The following is a 24,547-nucleotide window of genomic DNA, read 5'->3' on the forward strand; positions in this document are numbered from 1 at the left end:
CTGCCCAGGACGTTCTGGTTCTTTGGATAAATTCCAGGCACTTCCTATCAGCTGCAGAGGATAAACATGGAGTTATGTGGGTCAGCAGTGGCCACAAACTAGTCACAGGATGCTGTCCAGTCCAGAAAATGCACCAAGGTCATTCAACCCTGCGGCTGGCACGGTGGATGCGTAATTTGGATGAATTTCATGTAGAAACCTCTCTGCTCCTTCTCCGAATCCATGAATGACAGCATAGCAACAAGTGATCTTGACGAGCAGAGAATGCAAATGCCGCGGTGCTCCTTGTATATTGATGGTGTGCATTGAAAGGACTAGTGAAATTCTCAAAGGCAGAATAATCTGGAAGGCGCCTAAAGAAGGTCCTTATAGTGACATTAACAAATGTGGTTATGAGCCTAATTACATGTTCACTCTATAATGACTTTGTTACTACATAAAAAAATAAAGTATTCATTCTTAGTCCAATCCATCCCACCATTAGTATCCTAGATGGGCATTATCAATGTAAAATAAAGTGTCCTTTGAGCCTTACAGTAAAAGGTTAGTTACATAAAATGAAGTTATTCTTTATCCACAGAACAGGAGATGACTTCATGAAAAACAGGAATCTGACAGCAGGCTTCAGTGATCCCAACAAGGGGGTTCTGTAACCCTGAGAATGGGGCTCTGCAGTCCCATCCTGTATGGAGAGAAGGTGTTCATGCTCGGCCTCCACGCCATGTATCGTCTGGGAGACTGGGCTCAGCTATTACCGTCAGTCCTATAAATCAATGAATGGAGTATATATCACGCTTGTGCACCTTGGCTCCATACAGGACAGCACTACTCCATCCTCAATCAGCAATTTAGTCCCAATCCTTTGGATAAATGATAGGTTATTCCCCCAAAAAGCATGTTAAGTCTCTTAAAGATGTGGCATATAGAGTAATGGGTATCACTATCATCCCTCATACTTTACTCATGCATAGAGGCAAAGTCCCAGAGATGAAATCAAGATGGTAATGTGCCCTCAAAGGCCTACCAAGAGGAAAGGAGAAGGATAATTCAACATCAGGGAAGTGTTTCTTTCCCTGCATTCTTGGCCCAATAATAAATTGTCAGACCATTTAATTTTTAGAGTCCACAGAGCACCAGCCCTATGGACCTCATTCTCATTTTTAGTTTTATAGTTGTTACAGGAAAAATGATGTAGGTCCATCAATTCCAAACGATTATTCTAACATGTTGATCCAGAAGAAGACAAAATTCCATGGGGCAGATATGAATTGTCCTATTCTGAGGAACACATTTCTTACCGACTCAAAAACAGCCATTATAATATTACAGATGGGACATTGAACCAGTGATTTATTTACTGGTGTAGACAGAGGGAGGACCCCTGGGCAACAACAATATATGGGGCCTTTGCAAACCAATAGCTCATCATAAAGCAAAATTCAACTTTGTTTGGAGGACAACATGGGCCCTTTTTACTCTTAGTCCCCTGTGTAGCTGCAGAGTTTGCACTAATGATAAAATACATCCAGGGGAGGACTATTTTTCAAAAGGCAGCAGTAAGCCACCCTGTGTAATAACCAAACATTAAAATAGTGTATTACAATGCTATTCTATGAGGACCATAATTATTGGCCAGACAAGACCAAGACATTTTCAAGCCTAACATGAGGTACATTTAAAGAGAGTCATCGGATTTGGACTCTCTGGTCCTCCAAAATAAACCTATTCATAGGGGGTCCCACTGCTGGTACCCTAAGGCCTCTTTCACACTTCAGTTTTTTGCATCAGTTATAATCCGCCAAAAAGGCGGACAAGCGGATCCGTTCTCAACTGATGGCACAGGATCCGTTTTTAGACGGATCCTGAAAATGAAGAAATTTAAAGGAATCGCTGGCTGGGAAGGAGAGAGAGAGAGAGAGAGAGAGAGAGAGAGACAGAGACAGAGACAGAGACAGAGACAGAGACAGAGACAGAGACAGAGACAGACAGTTTTTTTTTTTTGTCCGGCACCCAGAAATAAATTCGGGTTAAATCAGTGTTTGCAGGATCCGCCAGAGAAAAAAACGTTACAAGCTCCGTTTTGAAATTTTTGAGGATGGTGACGGACAGCAACTTTTGGCGGATCCTCACAAAAAACGGATGCAACGGACAGCAATCCGTCACAATCCGCCATTAATGCAAGTCAATGGGAAAAAAACGGATCCTCAAAAAAAATTTGAGGATCCGTTTTTTTTCAAAACATGGCGGATTGTGACTGATTGTAAAAAACGGAAGTGTGAAAGAGGCCTAAGCAATCTAGTGTAATATGCTGGTGAAGTCAGCAAGAAGTGTTCTGCTTGTATACAATGTTGCCACAGGAGAAAGTTACATTGACCCTATTAAAATTAATTTGTGCTTCATATAATCTCAAACATGACAGGGAGGTCCTATTGAGACATTACAGCCATTCTTTGCAGTTAATTGATGATGTATCCAATGAAAGATGGTTTTTCTGTTAACTCAGAATGCCCCACAACATTTATAAAATAACTGCAGGGATCCCAGATTCTGATATGTTAAATAATCAATTATTAAGTATTATTCACCATTCCCTGATCCAGCTGCTACCTTGGGTCTTTGTTGATGAGCAGCAGTGGTAATCAGGGCTGTGGAGTTGGAGACCATTTTGGTGGAGTCGGAGTCGCAGACGATGTCATGGAAATTGAGGAGTTGGAGTCGGAGGTTTGGCTTACCGACTCCATAGACCTGGCAGGGCTGTGGAGTCAGTCGTGGAGTCGGAGTCATCGAAATTGAGGAGTCGGAGGTTTGGCTTACGGACTCCACAGCCCTGATGGTAATGTCACAACAGTGCACATGACCTCTGCCGCAATCACTGTGCTCAGTAGTTTGTGCAGTGTACATGAGCCACTGAAATCAAGATATGGCCATCCTCTGCTCTATTAGTTGTGACATTAATGCTACAGCAAAACAAAGACCGAAGTGGCAGAGACACCACACTGGACCTGGAGAGGGGGGTAGAATTCAAGTTTATTCATTTAACATAGTGGAAACGGATAAGAAAAAGTTATTCCTGGAAGACTCTTTATGATTAATATTATGGGCAACCCGTACGTGAATCACTTGCAGGCTTTTATACGTAATATGAAAGCTAAATTATGGGTATGAGCTGTGCAAGTTATGCTAAGTGTAGCACCCACTGTAGACAGTATGGGTCCCATGAAATCCAACAATGGGAGATTTTTCAGTGGTCCCAAAAATAGGCTAGTGTCAGGAATTGGCTGTCTCCCCTCACTCTCCAATACACAGACACTCAGCTCAGCGGAGCATACATGTGTTCTGGCCATACTTTAAAGGGAACCTGTTGGCAGGATTGTGCACAGTAACCTACAGACAGTGTCAGTTCAGCACAGTTATACTGATTACAATGATACCTTGGTTGATTAAATCCATCTTGTGGTTATTGCTTAATCTTTATTTTCAGTTTTGAGTAAATGATATGCTTGTGCTCTGGGGCAGCCTGTTGTCGGGGTCTTCATATGGTGCTCTGATTAGCTATTCATCTGTATAGCTTCTGACAGGTCACTAATCCCTCAGTGATTGCCCCCTAGTTTACATAATGAACGTGATATATAAAGGTGCTTCTCACAAAATTAGAATATCATCAAAAAGTTAATATATTTTAGTTCTTCAATACAAAAAGTATAAACTGTGTTCCAAATTATTATGCAAATTGGATTTAAGTGTCATAAAGATGGAATTTTTTGTTTTTCAAATAAACTCATAGATGCTATTGTGTATCAGGGCTCTTTGGATCACTGAAATCAATATCAAACGCCTGTGATAATTAGTTTACCAGGTGAGCCCAATTAAAGGAAAACTACTTAAGAATGATGTTCCACATTATTAAGCAGGGCACAGGTTTCAAGGAATTTAGGAAAGAAAACAGATCTCTCTGCTGCTGAAAAGCATCAAATAGTGCAATGCCTTGGTCATGGGATGAAAACATTAGATATTTCCCAAAAACTTAAACGTGATCATCGTACTGTTAAGAGATTTGTGGTTGATTCTGAGCACAGACATATTTGTGCTGATAAAGGCAGAATGAGGAAGGTTTCTGCCAGGCAAGTTCATCAGATTAAGAGAGCAGCTGCTAAAAAGCCATTACAAACCAGCAAACAGATATTTAAAGCTGCTGGTGCCTCTGGAGTCCCTCGAACCTCAAGGTGTAGGATCCTTCAAAGGCATGCTGTGGTGCATAAACCTACTATTCGGCCACTCCTAAACAGTGTTCACAAGCAGAAATGGTTGCAGTGGGCCCAGACATACATGAAGACTAATTTCCAAACAGTCTTGTTTACTGATGAGTGTTGAGCAACCCTGGATGGTCCAGATGGATGGAGTAGTGGATGTTTGGTGGATGGCCACTATGTCCCAACAAGGCTGCGACGTCAGCAAGGAGGTGGAGGAGTCATGTTTTGGGCCAGAATCATGGGGAAACAGCTGGTAGGGCTCTTTAAGGTTCCTGAAGGTGTGAAAATGACCTCTGCAAAGTATATAGAGTTTATGACTGACAGCTGTCTTCCATGGTATAAAAAGCAGAAATGTGCCTTCAGGAGCAAAATCCTCTTCATGCATGACACTGCACCATGTCATGCTGCAAAGAATACCTCTGAGTCATTGACTGCTATGGGCATAAAAGGAGATAAACTCATGGTGTGGCCACCATCTTTCCCTGACCTCAACCCTATAGAGAACCTTTGGAGTATCATCAAGCAAAAGATCTATGAGGGTGGGAGGCAGTTCACATCAAAACAGCATCTCTGGGAGGCTATTCTGACTTCATGCAAAGAAATACAAGCAGAAACTCTCCAAAAACTTCCAAGTTCAATGGATGCAAGAATTGTGAAGGTGATATCAAAGCAGGGTTCCTATGTTAACATGTAACTTGGCCTGTTAGGATGTTTTGGAGTTAAATAGCTTTTTTGTTCGGTGAATGTGACCTCCTAATGCTGCAAATTCCACAAATGAGCATTTTCAGTTCTTTAAAACATATCAAATGTTTAGAAATTCTACTGTGTATAATAATTTGGAACAGTGCAATTTGAGTTTTTATTCATTTTGGAGATTATACTGTTATCATTGGGAGGTTTCGTCAATAAAATTCGATGTATACTCTAACGGGTGATGACTTTTATTAGACTGTCATTTGTACCGACTATTTAGGAAAATCAGAGAAAAATATCATTTGCATAATAATTTGGAACACAGTGTAATTCCTATATTTAATATAGTCATAACAAACAGAGTAATCTATTTCAAGTGTTTATTTCTGTTAACCCTTTCTGACACATGATGTACTATCCTGTCCATGTGCCCTGAGCCTTAATGCCCATGAACGGGATAGTACGTCATACGCGATCAGCCGTGCTCACCAAAATTCCGTTTTTTTCACAAATAAACGCAAGTCATATCAAAGAAATTTTACCACTAACGTGAAGTAAAATATGTCACAAGAAAACAGTGTCAGAATCACCGGGATCCATGGAAGCGTTCCAGAGATTACCTCATAAAGGGACAGTGGTCAGAATTGTAAAAATTGGCCCGGTCATTAATATACAAACCACCCTTGGGGGTAAAGGGGTTAATGTTGATGATTATGGCTTACAGCAAATAAATACCCAAAAGTCATTATCTAAGGCTGGTTTCACATTAGCGCTTTTTAAGCGCACGCACGGCCGGGGGTAGCTCCGCCCCCGAGCCGGCTCTCTGCCCGGCGTGCCCGCCCCTTGCTTGTAGCGCCGCCTACTAGCGCACAGCGGCGCCTGCGATCGGCGCACCCTATCTTTAGCATAGGGTGTGCAGATCGTGCGCAGGCCGTGCGCTAGTTGCGCTTTGACCTGCGCTGCGCACTTTTGACGGTGCGCCGTGCGCGCCAAAATTCAAAAAGTCTGATTTTGGCGCGCACGGCGCACCGTCAAAAGTGCGCAGCGCAGGTCAAAGCGCAACTAGCGCAGGGCCTGCGCACGATCTGCGCACCCTATGCTAAAGATAGGGTGCGCCGATCGCAGGCGCCGCTGTGCGCTAGGAGGCGGCGCTACAAGCAAGGGGCGGGCACGCCGGGCAGAGAGCCGGCTCGGGGGCGGAGCTACCCCCGGCCGTGCGTGCGCTTAAAAAGCGCTAGTGTGAAACCAGCCTTAGTAAATTAGAATAAATAACAAAAAAACTCCTGCAAAGGCTTCCTAAGCATTTATAAAGGCCCCTTCATCTGTTTCAGTAGGCTCCACAATCATGGGGAAGACTACTGACTAGACAGATATCCAGAAGGCAGTCACTGACACACTCCACGAGGAGGGTAAGCCACAAAAGGTCATTGCTAAAGAAGCTGGCTGTTCACAGAGTGCTGTATCCAAGCATATTAATGGAAAGTTGAGTGGAAGGAAAAAGTGTGGTAGAAAAAGGTGCACAAGCAACCGGGATAGCCGCAGCCTTGAAAGGATTGTTAAAGTGAATCTGTCACCCATTTTAGCCCTATCAGCAGCCGGCACCGCCATCAGGGGCTCGTCTACAGCATTCTGTAATGCTGTAGATACGCCCCTGATGTAACCTGAAAGATAAGTTAGATTATACTCACCCGGGCGTCCGGTCCGGCGCCTCCCATCTTCTAGCGATGCCATCCTCCTTACTTCTCCCTCGGCTCCTGCGCAGGCGCACTGCTCTGCCCTGTTGAGGGCAGAGTCTGAAATAGCACAGAAAGAGGACTTAAAAATCCTCCAATAATAGAAAACAGCAAAAGAGCAAAAAGGTTTACCTGTTCAGGCCTCCAGACAAATGCAGTGCAGAATGCAGTGGACCCATATAATTAAGATAGCAACACAGGTGCAAGAATACCGATGAAACAACCGCTCACAGCCTACCAATACATGGAGGGGGCGGTTGCCTGGTATGTTACTGCACAATAAAAAAAACTATGGCCATGCACAGCATCCAGGCCAGCCTAGTAGTGACACCCTTCTATTAGCTCAAGCGGGCTGGCCCAGCGCTATCAAAATGCATGCCATGTGAACAGACAACGCAGTTCAGGGCAGAGTAAAGTACTGCAGTTCCAGGCGCAGGACCTCTCTGACCTTTCCCGGCGCCTGCGCACTGCAGTACTTTGCCCTCAACAGGGCAGATAAAGTACGCCTGCGCAGAAGCCGAGGGAGAAGTAGTAAGGAGGACGGCATCGTATGAAGGTGGGAGGCGCCGGACTGGACCGCAACACCCACCGCGCCCCCCGCTGAGTATAATCTAACTCATTTTTCTTATCTTTCAGGTTACATCAGGGGCTTATCTGCAGCATTAGGCTATGTGCACATGTAGTTTTTTGGGTGTGCGTATTTTGTAGAGAAAACCGCAGGTAAGTCCGCAGGACAAAAGTCCTGCGGTTTATCTGCGGTTTTACACCTCATAATGGATGAGGTGTAAAACTGCAGCGTTTCTTCACCAAACAATTGACATGCTGTGGTTTGTAAACCGCAGCAAAACCGCTTTTTTTTTTTATTTCAATAGGAAATAAAGGTACTGTACAACGCAGCAGAATCTACCGCGGACCCGCAGGGGCAGAAACACTGCGGAACCGCAGCAGAATCCACACCGTGTGCACGTACCCTTACAGAACCAGGAGTGGAACAGAGGAAAAGTATAATAGAAACAAGTCACCGCTTTATTTTGTTTATTATGTTCAATTGCTCAAATTATATCTGAGCAAATGGGTTTTTTTTATTGAAAAATGGCATAGTTTTATGAAGATACTATTTTATGGTTAATAAAGTTCAGGGTGATTCACTTGCTACTTTACCCAGAAAAATTGTTGTAACTTCGAAAAGGAAAGGTTGAAATTACTGAAATTTGGACTGCACCTGCACTTCTCATGAATTAATGTAAGTAACCTCAACGACTGCAACTAGAAAGGCCTGTGCGTCGAGTGGTCTTGTTGCCCCGCTGACCATCTCCACTAAGACAGACTTGCTGCACACCTTTCTGCGTATTGGTAGTTTGTGTTGGTCTTGCATTTTACTCCTGCTGAATGCCTTCATTTGTTAACAATGTACAAATCCAGTTTGGAGTAGCATGCTTTCATTGAGAAAACTTTATTGGAAAACGGAGTCCTTAAGGAGGTGCCAAAATGAGTTTCTAAAGAAGTTTGGAGGTCAAAATCCGCCATCCAAACAGCATATTGAAGCCTTCTTTGATGATCAAGAGATCTCCAAGGCACTGTGGCCACCAAGATCACCCGATTTAACACCGCCAGATTTTTTCCTTTGGGTCCACTAGAAAAGTCGTGTGTCCAGAAATAAGTCACGAACATTACAGCCACTCAGAGAGAACATACAGTGAGAAATTCAGGCTATGACCCCAGACATCCTGCGGAATACATTCATCAATATGGATTGGCGTGTGAATGTCGGACATTTTCATCACCTGCATTAAAACATCAGTTTCTAATGAACTAAGACATGTACAGGCCAAATTTCAGTACCATAGATTGTCTCTTATGCAGCAGTTTTCTTTCATACTCTATTGAGGCCCAGGAAGGTGCTTGGTAAATAAGGGAGGAGGAAGCCGCATTCATTTTCACCTCTGCAGACAGAAGCTGTGTGCGCCTCCTCACACCTCAGATACAATGTTACTAGGAGAGATGCCTTCTCTCACCATGACAGCATGAGCTGCTGCATCAGGGATGACAGTTGAGATCCATTTGCTTATCCAGCTCCTTCTCACACATTATAAAACATTACAAAGCACAAACCTGAGTAGGAGAAAGTACTTGCTATCCATGTACATTCTTAAAACAATAAAAAAGTGGAAGCTCTCACTTTGCTTAAAGGCGAATGAATGACATTCTTCATTACAAAGCATTGTGTTGCAACAATGAAAGTGGCTACCATCTTGATGAGAGCGTGCGTAACACAGAAAATACTCCTAGTAGTATAAAAGTTATAAAAAATAGAAAACAAAACAATCTATAACACAGGGCAGTACAGCTTACAGCTTGGCAAATTCTTAGCTTTAGAGTTATTGTTTAAAGGGACTGTTCAAACCAAGTATAGGCATTTGGTGCACCCTTGGCATGAACAAACATTTTAACACCCGCTTGTTTTCCACCCATCTCTGCCATTCTATGACCCTGTGAAGCCAGAACAGAAAGAAAACGGTTGGGGTGGTGCAGATGGATGGAAAACAAGTAGGTGGGAAGGTCACCTTAATTGTTTGACCACACCAAGCACCTATACTTGGTTTCAACAGTCATTCTGTGTTGACAGACTTCCCTTTAATGGGACTATGTCAGTAGGCTCAACCATCCTAAGCCATGTATTTGTCCATGCAGATTGTTGAAAGTTGAATAAAATACCTTGAAATCCACGTTTTTCTTAATAAGCAAATGAGCTGTTAAGATCTATGGAGGACATAGAACTCCCTGAGAATCTGCCTCCAGATTTTTTTTTTTTAAACGAAAGGGGGTGCTAACAGTGTGAGACATGTAATGACTGACGGTCTCCTCTCTTCATGTCACTTCAGAGCTGTGTGTGATTACAACTAACACAGTACAGCAGAGTTGAACTTTGTCCAATACAAACTCATCTGCAGCTGTAGCTGTCCTCTCAGTGCTGACAGCTCTGCTATAGGGCTGAGCCGCTTTCAATTAACTTCTTCAGCTTCTATCTCACAGGCAGCCAGTGTAGCAGGAGGGGAGGTCAGCTGAGCTGACAGCACTGTGGTAGCAGATCTGCAGATGAGTTTGTAATGCGACAAAGGATGGAAAGGATATGAGGCAAACATGCCAGCAAATGCCCATCCATTCCATCAACAAAGACGTACTATTTGGTGTCACCCTGTGTTAGAGCAATTCTGATATCAGACATTTAATATTGAGAAAACAAACTAATGGTTTTTATATACGTTATTAAAATAACTAAAAAAGAAGCCCTGTGCCTACGTTCTATAATAATAAAATGACAGAATATGATCCCAGTAGGCGACCAAGCATAAAGTAGTATACAAAGTGAGGCACAACACGGCAGCAGCACCCTCAGAGCCAAAAATCCAGTGACACTAATACACAGTAATTATTTACAGCAATTTAGAAAAGCTGGCAGACCTCCGACAGTTCTATGATGTCACAGCAAGTGTGCTCCTGCCCAATACGGGAGACATTCATCCTCTCATTAATACTCAAATATTCATATACTAAAAGAACGCAGCATCTTAAAGGACTCCTCTATAACCATCTTATTGCTGTTTTCGTACTCTTTCCAAGCACCAATTTAAAGGGAACCTGTCACCTCGCTTTTGAGCTATGAGTTGCGGCCACTGCCTAGAATGCTGTAGATAAGCCCCCGATCTAACCTGAAAGAAAAATAAGTTATTATACTCACCCGAGGGTGATCTGGTCCGATGGGCGTCACAGGTCCGGGGCCTCCCATCTTCTTGTGATGTCGTCATCTTCCGTGCTTTGTGCCGTGGCTCCTGCCGTGTTGAGGGCAAAAGCCATGTACTGCAGTGTGCAGGAGCCTGGAAAGGTCAGAAATGCCCAGCACCTGCACACTGCAGGAAAATGCTCTGCCCTCAAAAGAGAAGATCGGTACACCTGCGCAGAAGCCACGACACGAAGCAAGAAAGATGACATCACAAGATGGGGGGCGCCGGACCCGGACCTGCGACGCCCATCGTATCGGACCGCCCCTGGATGAGTATAATAAAACTCGTTTTTCTTATCTTTCAGGTTAGATCGTGGGCTTATCTACAGCATTCTAGAATGCTGTAGATAAGCCCCTGATGGCGGTGGCCGCAACTCATAGCTCAAAAACCAGGTGAAAGGGTCCCTTTAATAGTCATGTGTGACAATGTGGATGTAAAATGATTACGGTAGGTAGAAAGCTAGTACGGTATATTCCAGACGTGCTGGGGCAGGTATGTGTAACAGCCAACGGTGGGCACGAGAAAGACCCATCAGATCCATTTTCTAGGAGGTCATGTTAATATTTTACACTACAATTCACTGGTGTGCACAGTAATAAGCGTCTAAATCTATAAACCTGCAAATATTTTCTCCATACACAGATGTCATCTTCACCAATTTTATGCAAAACGGATGACCCCAAGCTCAGCAATCAAGATCTAAATAATGAAACACTTAAAAGGAATCTGCCAGCAGGTTCTCACACCCCAACTGATCTATAAGAGCTTATAACGCTTAGGCTGTGTGCACACGCTGCGGATTCCGCTGCGTTTTTTTCCGCGCGGAAACGCAGGTAAAACCGCAGGTAAAGTGACCTGCGGTTTTCCTGCGTTTTGGTCTGCGGTTTTGCCCTGCGGTTTCACACCTCTACTATGGTAGAGGTATGAAACCGCTGCGGAAACCGCACAAACAATTGACATGCTGCGGTTTGTAAACCGCAGCAAAACCGCGCGGAAAAAACCGCACCGTCAGCACAGCGTTTTTGAAACCCCATAGGGTTTCATTGTACTGTACTTGGTCAGCGGAACTGCTGCGTTTCCGCAGCGGTGAAACGCAGCAGAAACCGCACCGTGTGCACATAGCCTTACAAAGGCAAGTCCAGCAATAACTTTCCATGGCCAATAGATTCCTCCATTACTGAGAAATTAGCATTTTAACTGATATACAAATGATGCTATAGATCTGAAGCCCCTGTCACTCCAACCATTCCCAGCTCAGCACCATCTCCTCCTGTTTGACTGATGATTCCTTTGCAATCAGTTAAGCAGGAGAAGGCGGCCACTAACTTCTAGCGGGGAAATAGAGTTGGACTGACAAGAGGCTTGAGATCTAAAGCCTCATCTGCCTATCAATTAAAATGAGGATTACTCAGTAATGGAGGAACAGATTGGCTGTGTAGAGGTATTGCTGGTATTACTTGTCCTTAATGAGAATCTCTGCAGGATTTTGTTTGCCAAACAGATGCTGCATGGACTTCACACTGACCAATGTTCATCAATGTGCCAGTGCACATGAGTGATTTTACACATCGACTTAAAGGGAGTTGGTTGGAACATTCTGTGCTGGCAAAGTACTGTCACTCGGTGCACCCTGGCGAAAAACAGGTAGGTGGGAAAGTGCACGGAAATGTTTCACCAAGTGCCTGTACTTTGTTTGAACAATCATTCTGTGCTGACAGAATCCTTTTGAAGGGGTTTGCCATTGAAAACAAGTTATCACCTATCCATAATATAGGTAAAAACTGACGGATTGGTGGAGAATCGATTGCTGAGACCAGCACCAATCAACAGAACAAGACACTTCTCCCTATTAGAATGGAATGGTAGTGCGTATGCTCAACAGCCACGTCATTCATTCCCTTTGCAGCCATTGAGTGCTCCACTACTCTTTCCGCCATCCCCATAAAAAAAAAAAAAATGACTGGACCAGTGGTTGGCCATCTGCCTGCCACTTCATTTTGTAACAGGGATAAAAGTTCTCCACATAGGATAAAAATTCCCTTTACCGCTGATTAATGTAGGTCCAAGCATCATAGGTCCCACCGATCACTAATCTTCTACAGGTTAGGTAAGCACTTGTTTTAACACTTTAGTGGGTGAAAAAAAAAAAAAAAACACATCACAGCATAGAAGTCTTATGCATTTTGAAGACGAGTCCGTGATCATTTAAAAAGCTGACATCTGCGATGTAGACGAGCACATGAGGCTGCTCGTGGACTCAATCTGCAATTTGAAAATGTGACTAGTCCAAGAATGGCAACACATTTTATGGATTTCACATGAATAAATCCAAAGTGTCTAAAAAATCCATATCTAGAATATGGGAACTTTAGAAAAAAACAACCCAGAAAGGTTGCAAAAATTACTGCTTGTGAAACCACCCTACACGACAATAATTGGATATCAACACCTAATGTGCAAGGTTAGTAATTAACGTTCGCTTCATAGAATTCTACGGGATAACTAATGCACCAATATACTGTTAGGCTATGTTCACATGTTACACGTGTTTGCTGTGTTTTTTTTTTCCTGCATGCAAAACCTGCTCTCGGGCTTTGCTGCGTTTTTCATGCTGCTACAGTTTAGTGTATGTTGTTCCTGTACAAATAAAGCAGCAAAACCTGATGCCCACATTTATTCATTGTTGAAAAAACGCTGAAAGTGACGTGCTGCAGTTTCAAAAAAGGCAGCAGTTTTCCAATTCAGTCAGGGGAAAAAAAAAAAACAATATGTGTGCATGAGATTTCTGAAGTCGCATAGCTTTCGCTGGTCTTGTAAAACATAGCTTTTAATTTGCCACAAAAAAGCAGCAGCAAAAACACAATGTGTGAACATAGCCTAAGAAAACCCCCCCACAACGAGCCTACCAAGGAACGTCATGTACCCTGATCTGTGCCCTGTACAGAATATTCTGGAGCGCTCTAAACAAAAGCCAGTCTAGACTATGAACCTCCTATTCTGGGCCAGCTGCCCAGCTAAATGCTTGCCCTTCTCAGATAGCCTGCAGATGGGCAGGTGGACCTATGGACTTTAGAGTTCTTTTAGTTCCTCCTTAGTAAAGTGTGAAATTGTGTATTACGAGAACATTGAAAGGGGATGGTGTTGAATTGCTCACATAATCCCAGATACCTTATAGCAGTGGTCCCCAACCTTTTTTGCACCAGGGACCAGCTGCAAGCAAGACCATTCTTCCATGGCCCGGTAGGGCAGGGATATAGGTGTGTCAGGGGCGGGGCTTTGGTCGTAAGGGGTGGAGCTATGGACGGGGTTGTAGTTTAGTAATATATATATAACCCCCATATATATGATGGCCCCACACATGTAATCCCCCATATATAATATGATGGCCCCACACATATAACCCCCATATAAAGTATGATGGCCCCACAATAATACCTCTCTTCCTCCACTGCTGCTCCAGTTGGGCTACGGCTGCAGTGTTACTACCGCCACGGGCGGGAGAACAGAGTGAACGCTCTCTGCCCACAGACAGCGCTGACACATAACGCCGTTATGATAACGGGGTCAGCGCGTTCCCGGCTGCAGCCACACATGCGTCATAGCGTTCAGATGATGAACGCTGTGTGCGTACGCACGCCCAGCCCTGGTCATAGGCACCTGCAGTGTTCTCTGAGCCGTCGCAGAGAACAGTGTCTGTGTGTATAGTGCTGGTCGGCGCCACCGCCGCGGACCGGCGCAAGAACCCCAACGGCCTGGTCCTGGGCTGCGGACCGGTGGTTGGGGACCCCTGCCTTATAGCATTATCCCTCAAAATCCCAAAACATGGAAGCACAGTGTGTGCTGAAATGGCTATACATATCATTTTATTCCTTTTCTAAGTAAAACTTTAGACTGAAAGAAAATGTATGACCAGAAAATAAATGATGGTTTAAGTCAGGTTTTGTGTTAAAAGTATTTTTAAAATTTTGTAGCAATTACATTAATTTTCCGTATCAATATTTAATACGAAAATCTTTTTAAAACAAAAAATAGAAACTTGCAATTTTTTTTTACACTGGCCATTAGGGCTTTCTTAAGACTCCAACTTCCAGATTCAGGAAATACACATGTACATTAGTCACAACACTAACTTTTGTATCGAAGCATCTAATGAGCATGTGTAAAGGCCATTGAGAAGGAAGGAGGAGCAGGGCAGCTGTGACATCACCTATTGTGATTGGTGGATCCTGTGTGATAAGATGTGATAGAGGGGTTACATTAGGTCACTGTAATCCTGCCTCTGATGCAAAGGAGCCTGCCGTAAACTCTTCCTCTTCAGTTCTCCTGGGCTCCCATACACATAAGACTGTCGGCGGGTTTAGCAAGAAAAATCAATAGTATAAAACAAAGCTGAAAAGCCAAATGTTTAGTAAATAATCTTTGAATAGATTTAAAAAAAAAAAAAAAAACTGAAAGGAAATCTGTCACCTATTTTTCGCCTATCAGCTGCCGGCACTGACATCAGGGGCTTATCAACAGCATTCTGTAATGCTGTAGATAAGCCCTCAATGTAACCTGAAAGATAAGAAAAATGAGTTAGATTATACTCGCCCAGGGGTGGTCCGGGTCCGGTTTTGGTCCGATGGGTGTCACGGTCCAGTCCGGCGCCTCCCATCTTCTAACGGTGATGTCCTCTTCTTTACTGCCTATCGTGGCTCCAGCGCAGGCGCACTGCTCTGCCCTGTTGAGGGCAGAGTCCTGAGGTGTGCAGGCGCCGGCAGAGGTCCGGCGCCTGTGCACTGCAGTATTCTCCCCTGGGCGAGTATAATCTAACTCATTTTTCTTATCTTTCCGGTTACATTGAGGGCTTATCTACAGCATTACAGAATGCTGTAGATAAGCCCCTGATGTCAGTGCCGGCAGCTGATAGGCGAAAAATAGGTGACAGATTCCCTTTAAGTTAGCAAAACTAAGCATAGTATGACCAGGACTGTACATTTATACCGTTACACATATGTATTCATCGTATCACTGCATCAATGGGAATGATAATGATCCAACCAACTGTGGGATCTCTGCAAGCAGAGACAATTTAGACATCTCTAATGAAAATACACACAAATGGAGGGAAATAACACAAATTCTCTATAAAAGATAAATGATCATCTGTTTTCCATGGCAACTGAGTTTTAAAATACTACAAAATGAGCTATAAAACAATATTCTGCCATTCAATAGAAAGGGGATTATCCCGACGTTCCTCTTCATATGTCATTATCACTTCAACTGATATGTGCGACGAGATTTTTTTGTTGTTGGAATACTTTATCGATGCGCTACTTCTGACACTTGTCTCCATCCTTTTCAAGAACGCTCTAAAGCTCTGCAGATCGGAATATAGAATATTCTTCACTCTGTTCTACTAAAATTATGATTTCAGTGCATCAAGACTGTGGTCTCCGGCCTCCACAAGCTTTATGAATGGGCAACTTAAAAGAGGTAGTCCCAAAGTAGCAAGTTATAACCTATGCACTGGGCAATGCAGGGCCCTCCGTCTAGTATGGACTAGTTATTTCTCTTTTGAAACTACTCGTGGATACCATAGTGTGGCCTCCCATCAAGTACACTGGGAATAGACATGTACAAATGTAATATATCAGTCTTGTCACCACTTCTGTATTTATCACCCACTCCTGGTTCTGGATTACAGATACTGGTGCAAAATACTGGATGTATGAATGTGATCTTAAAGTCATCATCAGAAAAAGACCTATTGTTCCCATTGATTGTAAGCCTGTGAGCAGGGCTCTCACTTCTTTTGGCATCTGTTGATTTATGTGTTACTCTGTGATGTCTTTATTGTCTGTACAAGTCCCCTCTGAAATGTAAAGTGCTGAGGAATATAGATTATTAATCAGCAGTGATGAGCGAGTGTGCTCAGATAAGGTGTTATCCGAGAGCTAAACAAGTGTCTTCGGGTGTGCTCTAATCATACATGTTTGAGTCCCAGTTCCTGCATGTCTCGGTTGTTCGACAGCCGCAACACATGCAGAGATTGCCAACAAGCAAGCAATCCCCGCATTTTTCTGTTTGACAGCTGTAAGACCTGCAGCCGCGGAGACTCAAACATACAGTTGTGCTCAAAAGTTTACATACCCCGGCAGAATTGTTTGCGTTCTTGGTCTTTTTTCAGAGAATATGAATGATAACACCAAACCTTTTTCTCCACTCATGGTTAGTGGTTGGGTGAAGCCATTTATTGTCAAACTACTGTGTTTTCTCTTTTTAAATCATAATGACAACCCAAAACATCCAAATGACCCTGATCAAAAGTTAACATGCCCAGGTGATTTTGGCCTGATAACATGCACAGAAGTTGACACAAATGGGTTTGAATGGCTACTAAAGGTAACATCCTCACCTGTGACCTGTTTGCTTGTAATCAGTGTGTGTGCATAAAAGCTGAATGAGATTCTGGGATCCAAACAGACTCTCGCATCTTTTATCCAGCCACTGACGTTTCTGGATTGTGAGTCACATGGGGAAAGCAAAAGAATGGTCAACAGCTCTATGGGAAAAGGTAGTTGAACTGTATAAAACAGGAAAGGGATTCAAAAAAGATATCCAAGGAATTGATAATGCCAGTCAGCAGCGTTCAAACTGTGATTAACAAATGGAAAATAAGGGGCTCCGCATAAACAAAACCACGGTCAGGTAGACCAACAAAAATTTCATCCACAACTGCCAGGAAAATAGTTTGGGATGCAAAGAAAAACCCACAAATACTGGACTCTCTGAAAACTAGTGGTGTGGCTGGTTCATAATGCACAATAAGGAGGCACTTGAAAAAAAAATGGGCTGCATAGTTGAGTCGCCAGAAGAAAGCCATTACTTTGCAAATGTCACAAAGTATCTCGCCTAAAATACGCAAAACAGCACAGAGACAAGCCTCAAAACTTCTGGAACAAGGTAATTTGGAGTGATGAGACCAAAATTGAATTTTTCTGGCCACAAACCTAAACGTTACATTTGGAGAGAGGTCAACAAAGCCTATGATGAAAGGAACACCATTCCTACTGTAAAACACAGAGGTGGATCGCTGATGTTTTGTGGATGTGTCGGCTACAAAAGCACATGAAACTTGGTCAAAGTTTAAGGAAAGATGAATGCAGCACTTTATCAGCAAATACTTGAGGCAAATTTGCAATCATCAGCCCAGAAGCTGCGCATGGAACGTACTTGGACGTTCCAACATGACAATGATTCAAAACACAAGGCCAAGTTGACCTGTCATTGGCTACAGCAGAACAAAGTGAAAGTTCTGGAGTGGCCATCTCAGTCTCCTGACCTCAATATCATTGAGCAACTCTGGGGAGATCTCAAGAGAGCAGTTCATGCTAGACAGCCCAGGAATTTACAGAAACTGGAGGCTTTTTGCCAAGAAGAGTGGGCAGCGGAACACCTGAGAAAATAAAGAACCTCATCCACAACTACCAAAAAAGACTTCAAGATGTCTTCGATGTTAGAGGGGGCAATACATGGTATTAAGAAATAGGGTATGTGAATATTTGATCAGGGCCATTTGGATGTTTTGGGTTGTCATTATGATTTAAAAAGAGAAAACACAGTAGTTTGACAAGAAATGGCTTGCCCCAACCACTAACCATGAGTGGAGAAAAAGGTTTGGTGTTATTCATATTCAATGAAAAAAGGCCAAGAAAGCAAAAATTCTACCGGGGTATGTAAACTTTTGTGCAAAACTGTATTTTTCGAGCATGTTGAAGACACTCCGTAAGCGCACGAGAGTGCTTGGATAACACCTTATTAGAGCACGTTCACTCATCCATATCAGGTTTTAGTGGTTTATGCAATTTAAAAAAAAAGGCATTTTTTCATATCACAATCATTAATTTAAAAATAAAATTAATAACTTTTCAATTGATACTGGCTTTGTGGGCTTTTCTAGAATGTCCTTTAAAAGTATAGTTTTCAGCAAGTATTTTATAAAAAATGCTAGCAACAATTTTGCTCCAGATCACAAACTTTATAGAAGAAAAAAAATTAATAATCTTTGAATATTTATACTGGTTGCTAAGCCTTTTTCAGGAAGCACGACAAGTACATTAGCTACAATGAACAGACTCAATCCCGATCTTTTGTATTGAAACATCTAATGAGCATGCGAAAGGTCATTGTCAAGGTAGGGGGAGCGGTGTCACCTGTGACATCACCTATTGTGATTGGTGCATTCGGTCTTATCTGCTATGTATACAGGTGTTATCTGTCATTCCTATACCTTAAAAAGTAAGGGTCCCGTTACACTTAGCGACGCACCAGCGATCCCAACAACGATACGACCTGGTAAGGATCACTAGTAAGCTGCCAAACAGGCAGATCTCTTCAACGACGCAGCAACCATCCAGTGATCCATATAACGACCACGGTGGTCATTGGGACCTTGTCACACAGCAGCTATTCTGACGACTGACGCCTGCGTCCCTGAGTTCTGCGTCACCAACGAGGTCGCTCGTCAGCGTTAAACACAGCGATGCATGCTGGCCAGCGGGACACCAACGATCAAAAAATGGCCTAGGACATTCAAGCACGATCAGCGATATCCAGCGGGGGCCGGTCGCCGCTATGTGTCACATGTAGCGAGATCGCTGTTGCATCACAAAATCGGTGACACTTCAGCGATCTCGCTATGTGAGACGGGAGTCTAAAAAAAAAAAATATCCCCCGTGGGTAGTGTGGACATTGCAAGATTAGTAATTTTGTTTTGAAAAATTGTGATAAACAAAAATACAAATATAAAAACAAAATAAAAAATACATACAAGTACCGTATACACTCAAATATAAGCCGAGATTTTCAGCCCTTTTTTTGGGCTGAAAGTCCCCCTCTCAGCTTATATTCGAGTCATATACGCCAGGGGGTCGGAGGGGGAGCGGGGGTGACAGGTCATACTTACCCCTCCTGGCGCGGTCTCTGCAGCCCCCCTGCTGGTCCCACAGTCTCCCTTCTTTCCTTCAGCGGTCAAATGGTACCGCTCAATAAACTCATGAATATGCGCATTTTCATGAGTTTAATGAGCAGTACCACGTGACCGCTGAAGGCAGGAAGGAAGACAGTGGGAGAACGGAGCTGCAGAGACCGCGCCAGGATGGGTTAAGTATAGGCTATATTCACCTGTCCCCACTTCATCGCTGCTTGCTGCTGTCTGATGTGTCCTCTGTCAGTGACATTCAGACAGCAGAGGGCGCGGTGACGTGGTTACTGCGCGCCGTGCCCTCTGCTGCCTGAATGTCACTGATAGATGAAGTGGCAGATAGTGGTGAGCAGCAGCAATGGACGCAGGACAGGTGAATGTCTCAGGTGCCGGGTCCTGAGCCAGCAACGACACCGGCACCTGACACCCAGCGACGGAGAGGCGAGTATGTCATTTCTTTTATTTTTTTTTGCAGCAGCATATGGGGGCATAATATATGGAGCAGCATATGGGAGCATAATCTATGGAGCAGCATATGGGGGCATAATGTATGGAGCATCTTATGGGGGCAGCATATGGGGCATAATAAATGGAGCAGCATATGGGGGCATAATACAGGGAGCAGCAGATAGGAGCAGCATATGGGGGCATAATCTATGGATCATCTTATGGGGGCATAATCTATGGAGCATCTTATGGGGGCATAATCTAAGGAGCATTTTATGGGGCCATAACCTTTATGGAGCAGCATATGGGGCATATTATTCTAGGGAGCATCTTATGGGACCATTATTAACCTTTGTGCAGCATTATATGGGGTGTATTTTGTATGGAGCATGTTATGGGGCCTATCATGATCTGTATGGAGCATTATATGGGGCTCCTGATTTAATATGGCTATCCAAAAACATTTAACCTACTGATGTCTCAATTTTACTTTTATTGGTAATTTTTATTTTTTAAATTTACCAGCAGCTGCTGCATTTTCCATCCTAGGCTTATACTCGAGTCAATAAGTTTTCCCAGTTTTTTTGTGGCAAAATTAGGGGGGTCGGCTTATACTCGGGTCGGCTTATACTCGAGTATATACCGTAACAAAAAAAAAAATAGACTCCCTTTAAGATGACCTCTCAAAATTGCATTAAAAATAGACCTAAGTGGGTGGTCTTCTCAAAGATCCTGACACGTGGAAGATTTTCTCAAATAGGTGGCCTTTTGGGAATGGTTTTGCTGTACACTATATCAAGGACATATGACTTCTATGGACATCATGGATAGGGAATTTGTCCTCAGTATGTCCATATACACAAGGTTGTTTAAAACAAACAAAAAATAACGATAAAAAGCAAGTTTGGAGGATTTCATCACAGAGCTACTCATTTTCAAGGGATGGAATGAAGCACAGATAAGTTCCTACTCTAAAATATTAATGGTGCCAACCAACTTCCATTATTATTTGAAGGCTCCGAGGAAGAGAGATTTTCACACGAAATGGCTGGCAGCCACATTTGTCTCCACATTTCTGTTTATGGAAGCCGCAAGAAAGTGATGTTTTAACTCAAAGTGACGAGCGTCCCAACTTTCTTTACATTTCATTCCATTATTATAACTGTGGACACCCTTCTCCTACGTTCAGCACCTACAACACATCCACCACATTTGTAAGTTAGAAATGGTGTCTGGTATTAGCTCAGCTCTGTCCATTTTAATGCAGCCGAGCTGAAATGATCCTGGCCGGTTTCTGAAGCCATGTTTCTTTAGTCTTCTACAACCCCTTTGAACATCAGCTAACGCTAAAACTGATCACAACCACTGTTATTAATTTAAGTTGATAGGTTCACATTAGGGCAGCCCTACATTAGTACATCATTCTACTTACCTTTTTTAATACACTGTCTAACGTTTCTGGACGGCTGATATCAAAACAGATGAGCACAGCATCAGATTCTGGGTACGCCAGAGGACGGACATTGTCATAATACGCTGAGCCTGCAAATGGAGAAACACATTAGCCAATTCCATTCAATGTCTATATATCTTATCCCTGAGCTAAGAGAGATTAGTAAATGTCTTTATATCACTTACACGTTATAATACAGCAATAAAACTTTCAGGAGAAAAAAACATTAAGGTCCTGTACTCATGGGTAGAAATGAAAGCATTATTATTAGCTGTCCAGCACATCGTGCCCAAAGTCCTTTATGCTGTACTGCAGATAATTGGGTTTTACTGAACCCTTTGGCCTTTTTGGAGTCGACCATCCTTCAAAGGCAGCCGTATGTACGGAGCACCTTCCTGCCTGCACCGTAGGGTCACCTCAATGAAGGAAATTTCCAAACAGAAATCTTTCAGCTTCTTCACCTCCTATGCTGTTAGCAATTATAGTTTCTTATGCACAATGGATGGAGAAAATACTTAACAACAACATCAATATAAAAGTGGTCTCTTAAGAGAGGCTATATATTAGGTCAGAGGGCGTCCAAACATACTGGACCTCCACAAAACTGCTTTGGTGCCAACTTCCTGAACTTCCATTGAAAAGTGACAGTGATGCTATGACAAGCGCCACATCCTTTTTATGGTTTACCAAGCACTGCAAGCACATAGCAGTTATGTCTAAAAATGATCTGCAGTACTGCACAGATATGCAGTGCAGTCACAGCCACTGTCGGGTATTTGGTAAGTGTATTAAACGAGTACTGCAGCTCTTTCACTTAGCTGATGGTGGCGGCAGGGCCGCCATCAGGGCACTATTGCCTTTACTGGTGTATGGAGCCCGGTGAGCAAAAGCAATGGGGAAGGGCCCAGACTCAGTCCAGGCTCCTCCCTCTTTTGCTTCTGCTCACTAGGCTCTAGGGTTTAACAATGTATTAAGCGCCGACGCACCACACATCGGTGCAGGGAGCTTTCCTGGAGCTCCATGACCATAAAAACAGATTGGCAACACAGCTGAAGGGGAGCTACCGCCACCTTCTCTCTGACATGCTGGTGACTGAGACTACGTGATGACGTCATCGCGTAGGAATGTACGTGCGCCAGGATACCAGAAGTGGAACTGCGAGGGGTCGTGCGAGAGGTTAATAAAATATTTTTTTAATACAATTAATTAAATGGGTGTAGAGGGAGCAAATAATGATAAACTGAGGGTGGGTGAGAGTAAATGATGTATTGAGTGTGAGGGAGCCAATTGATGATGATGATGAATTGAGGGTGAGGGAGAGTTGTTGATAAAAAGAGGGTTGGGATGGGAGCAAGGACATAATGAATTGAGGCAGAAGAGGCATGTAAATACCATGAATCAGGTGAGCGGGAGGTACAGAGTGGGCGGTGTTGAGGCTGCAGTAGTGTGACTGGTAATGTATTGGGGGAAGTACAATTGCTAACTGATTTGTATATTTATTGTGTGGGGAAAGTGGCTATTTATAGTTAGTGGGGGCACAGTGGTGGATTACAATTTATATTTGGAATGGTGGGTTTCATAATAACTAATTACATATTAACCCCTTTATGACCAAAAATATTTTCGTGTTTGCGTTTTCGTTTTTCTCTCCCCTTCTTCTCCGAGCCATAACGCTTTTTTTTTTCTATCAATATGGCCATGTGAGGGCTTGTTTTTAGCGGGACGAGTTTTACTTTTGAACGATACCATTGGTTTTACCATGTCATGTACTGGAAAATGGGAAAAAAATTCCAAGTGCGGTGAAATTGCAAAAAGTGCATGTTCACTAAATGCTAAAACTGACCTGCCATTAGGATACTTCCGGTCATTACGAGCTCATAGACACCAAACATGTCTAGGTTCTTTTTTTTATCTAAGTAGTGAAAAATAAATTACAAACTTTGAAACTTTGTAAAAAAAAATTGTGCCATTTTCCAATACCCGTAGCGTCTCGATTTTTCATGATCTCAGGTGAGGGCTTATTTTTTGCAGATACTCAGGTGACAAAAAAAACCCCTAATTCTGTAGTTTCAACTTTTTTTCTCGTTACGCCATTAGCAATCAGGTTAAGGCATAAAGCGGTGTAACGCAGTCCGTTAACGCTGCCATTAACCCCTGTTATCGGGCACATCGCTAACGCATGCCATAATCAGCATGCGCTAGCGATGTGCCATCATTCAGTGACGGAGCATCGGACGCGGGCTGCAGCGTCTGAGGCTCCGTCACCGCTAGCGCAGATGAAGCATCTGCGTTAGCGGTATAGCATAACGCAATTGCATTATGCTACAGTGTCAACGCTATGCGTTGAACAGGCTGCCTTAACGCAGTATGAACCTGGCCCAATCCTTTTTTTTTTTTTTTTTTTTTTTTTATAGATCGGGTGATTCTGAACGTGGCGATACCAAATGTGTCTGTCTGATTTTTTTATTATGGTTTTATTTTGAAAGGGGGAGCAAGCTGGCAGTGACAACCATAGCGGTCTCCAGGAGACCTTTACACTTACACTATACACCATCAGTGATCACTGTATTGCAAAAAATGTTGCCAATATGGGGCCCTGGGATTCCTTGCGGCATCCCTGGGTGGCAGTGCTGAGAGTTGGACCTCCTCTAATCTGATAAAATAGGATTAGGGTATAGAAGTGTTTTTATTCCCACCCCTCTACACAGCAGTACCATTGCCTTTAGGTATCGCCATGTGAAAAATGCAATAGATTAAGATCTACTGATAAATTAGAAACCCAATGCACCCAATCAATTCACAAGTGAATGATCTGCCTTAATTACAGACTATAGACTGATGTCAATAGTGGTCAATAACTTGCCGGTAGGAGGCACGTCGGTCAAGGCGAAAGATTTCTATTTTCTGTATTTTACAATTTACTGCAGCTCTGTAAATGCCCTGTTTTCTCCATATCTGAGCAATACATGAAAAAAATGCCAAGATGACATGTTATAAAAAAGAAACCCAAATATAAAACAAGTTGTGCAGTAACTTGCAATTTACACACACATTGTAAAAAAACCACCCCATTCTTTTATTGATAGTTCACGTGAAATACTATACATTAAGATTTAGTGTTAGGCTAGGTTCATACTGCGTTAAAGCAGCCCGTTCAATGCATAGCGGTGACTGTCTGCGTTAACGCTCTAGCTTAACGCGATCACGTTATGCTATACCGC

The 24,547-nt window shown here is 43.1% G+C and overlaps 1 protein-coding gene across 1 annotated transcript in view; it reads right to left on the reverse strand.

The window, feature by feature from the left end:
* Positions 1-24,547, reverse strand: part of RND2 (Rho family GTPase 2) — a 116,092-nt gene that overhangs the window by 24,300 nt on the left and 67,245 nt on the right. The window contains exon 3 of the mRNA XM_073562596.1: positions 21,306-21,415. Within this exon, the coding sequence (XP_073418697.1) occupies positions 21,306-21,415 (110 nt within the window). The remainder of the gene's footprint in view (positions 1-21,305; positions 21,416-24,547) is intronic.

The sequence above is a fragment of the Dendrobates tinctorius genome, unplaced genomic scaffold (genome assembly GCF_039654945.1).
Source record: "Dendrobates tinctorius isolate UK_male_01 unplaced genomic scaffold, ASM3965494v1 ptg000360l, whole genome shotgun sequence".
Lineage (NCBI taxonomy): Eukaryota > Metazoa > Chordata > Amphibia > Anura > Dendrobatidae > Dendrobates > Dendrobates tinctorius.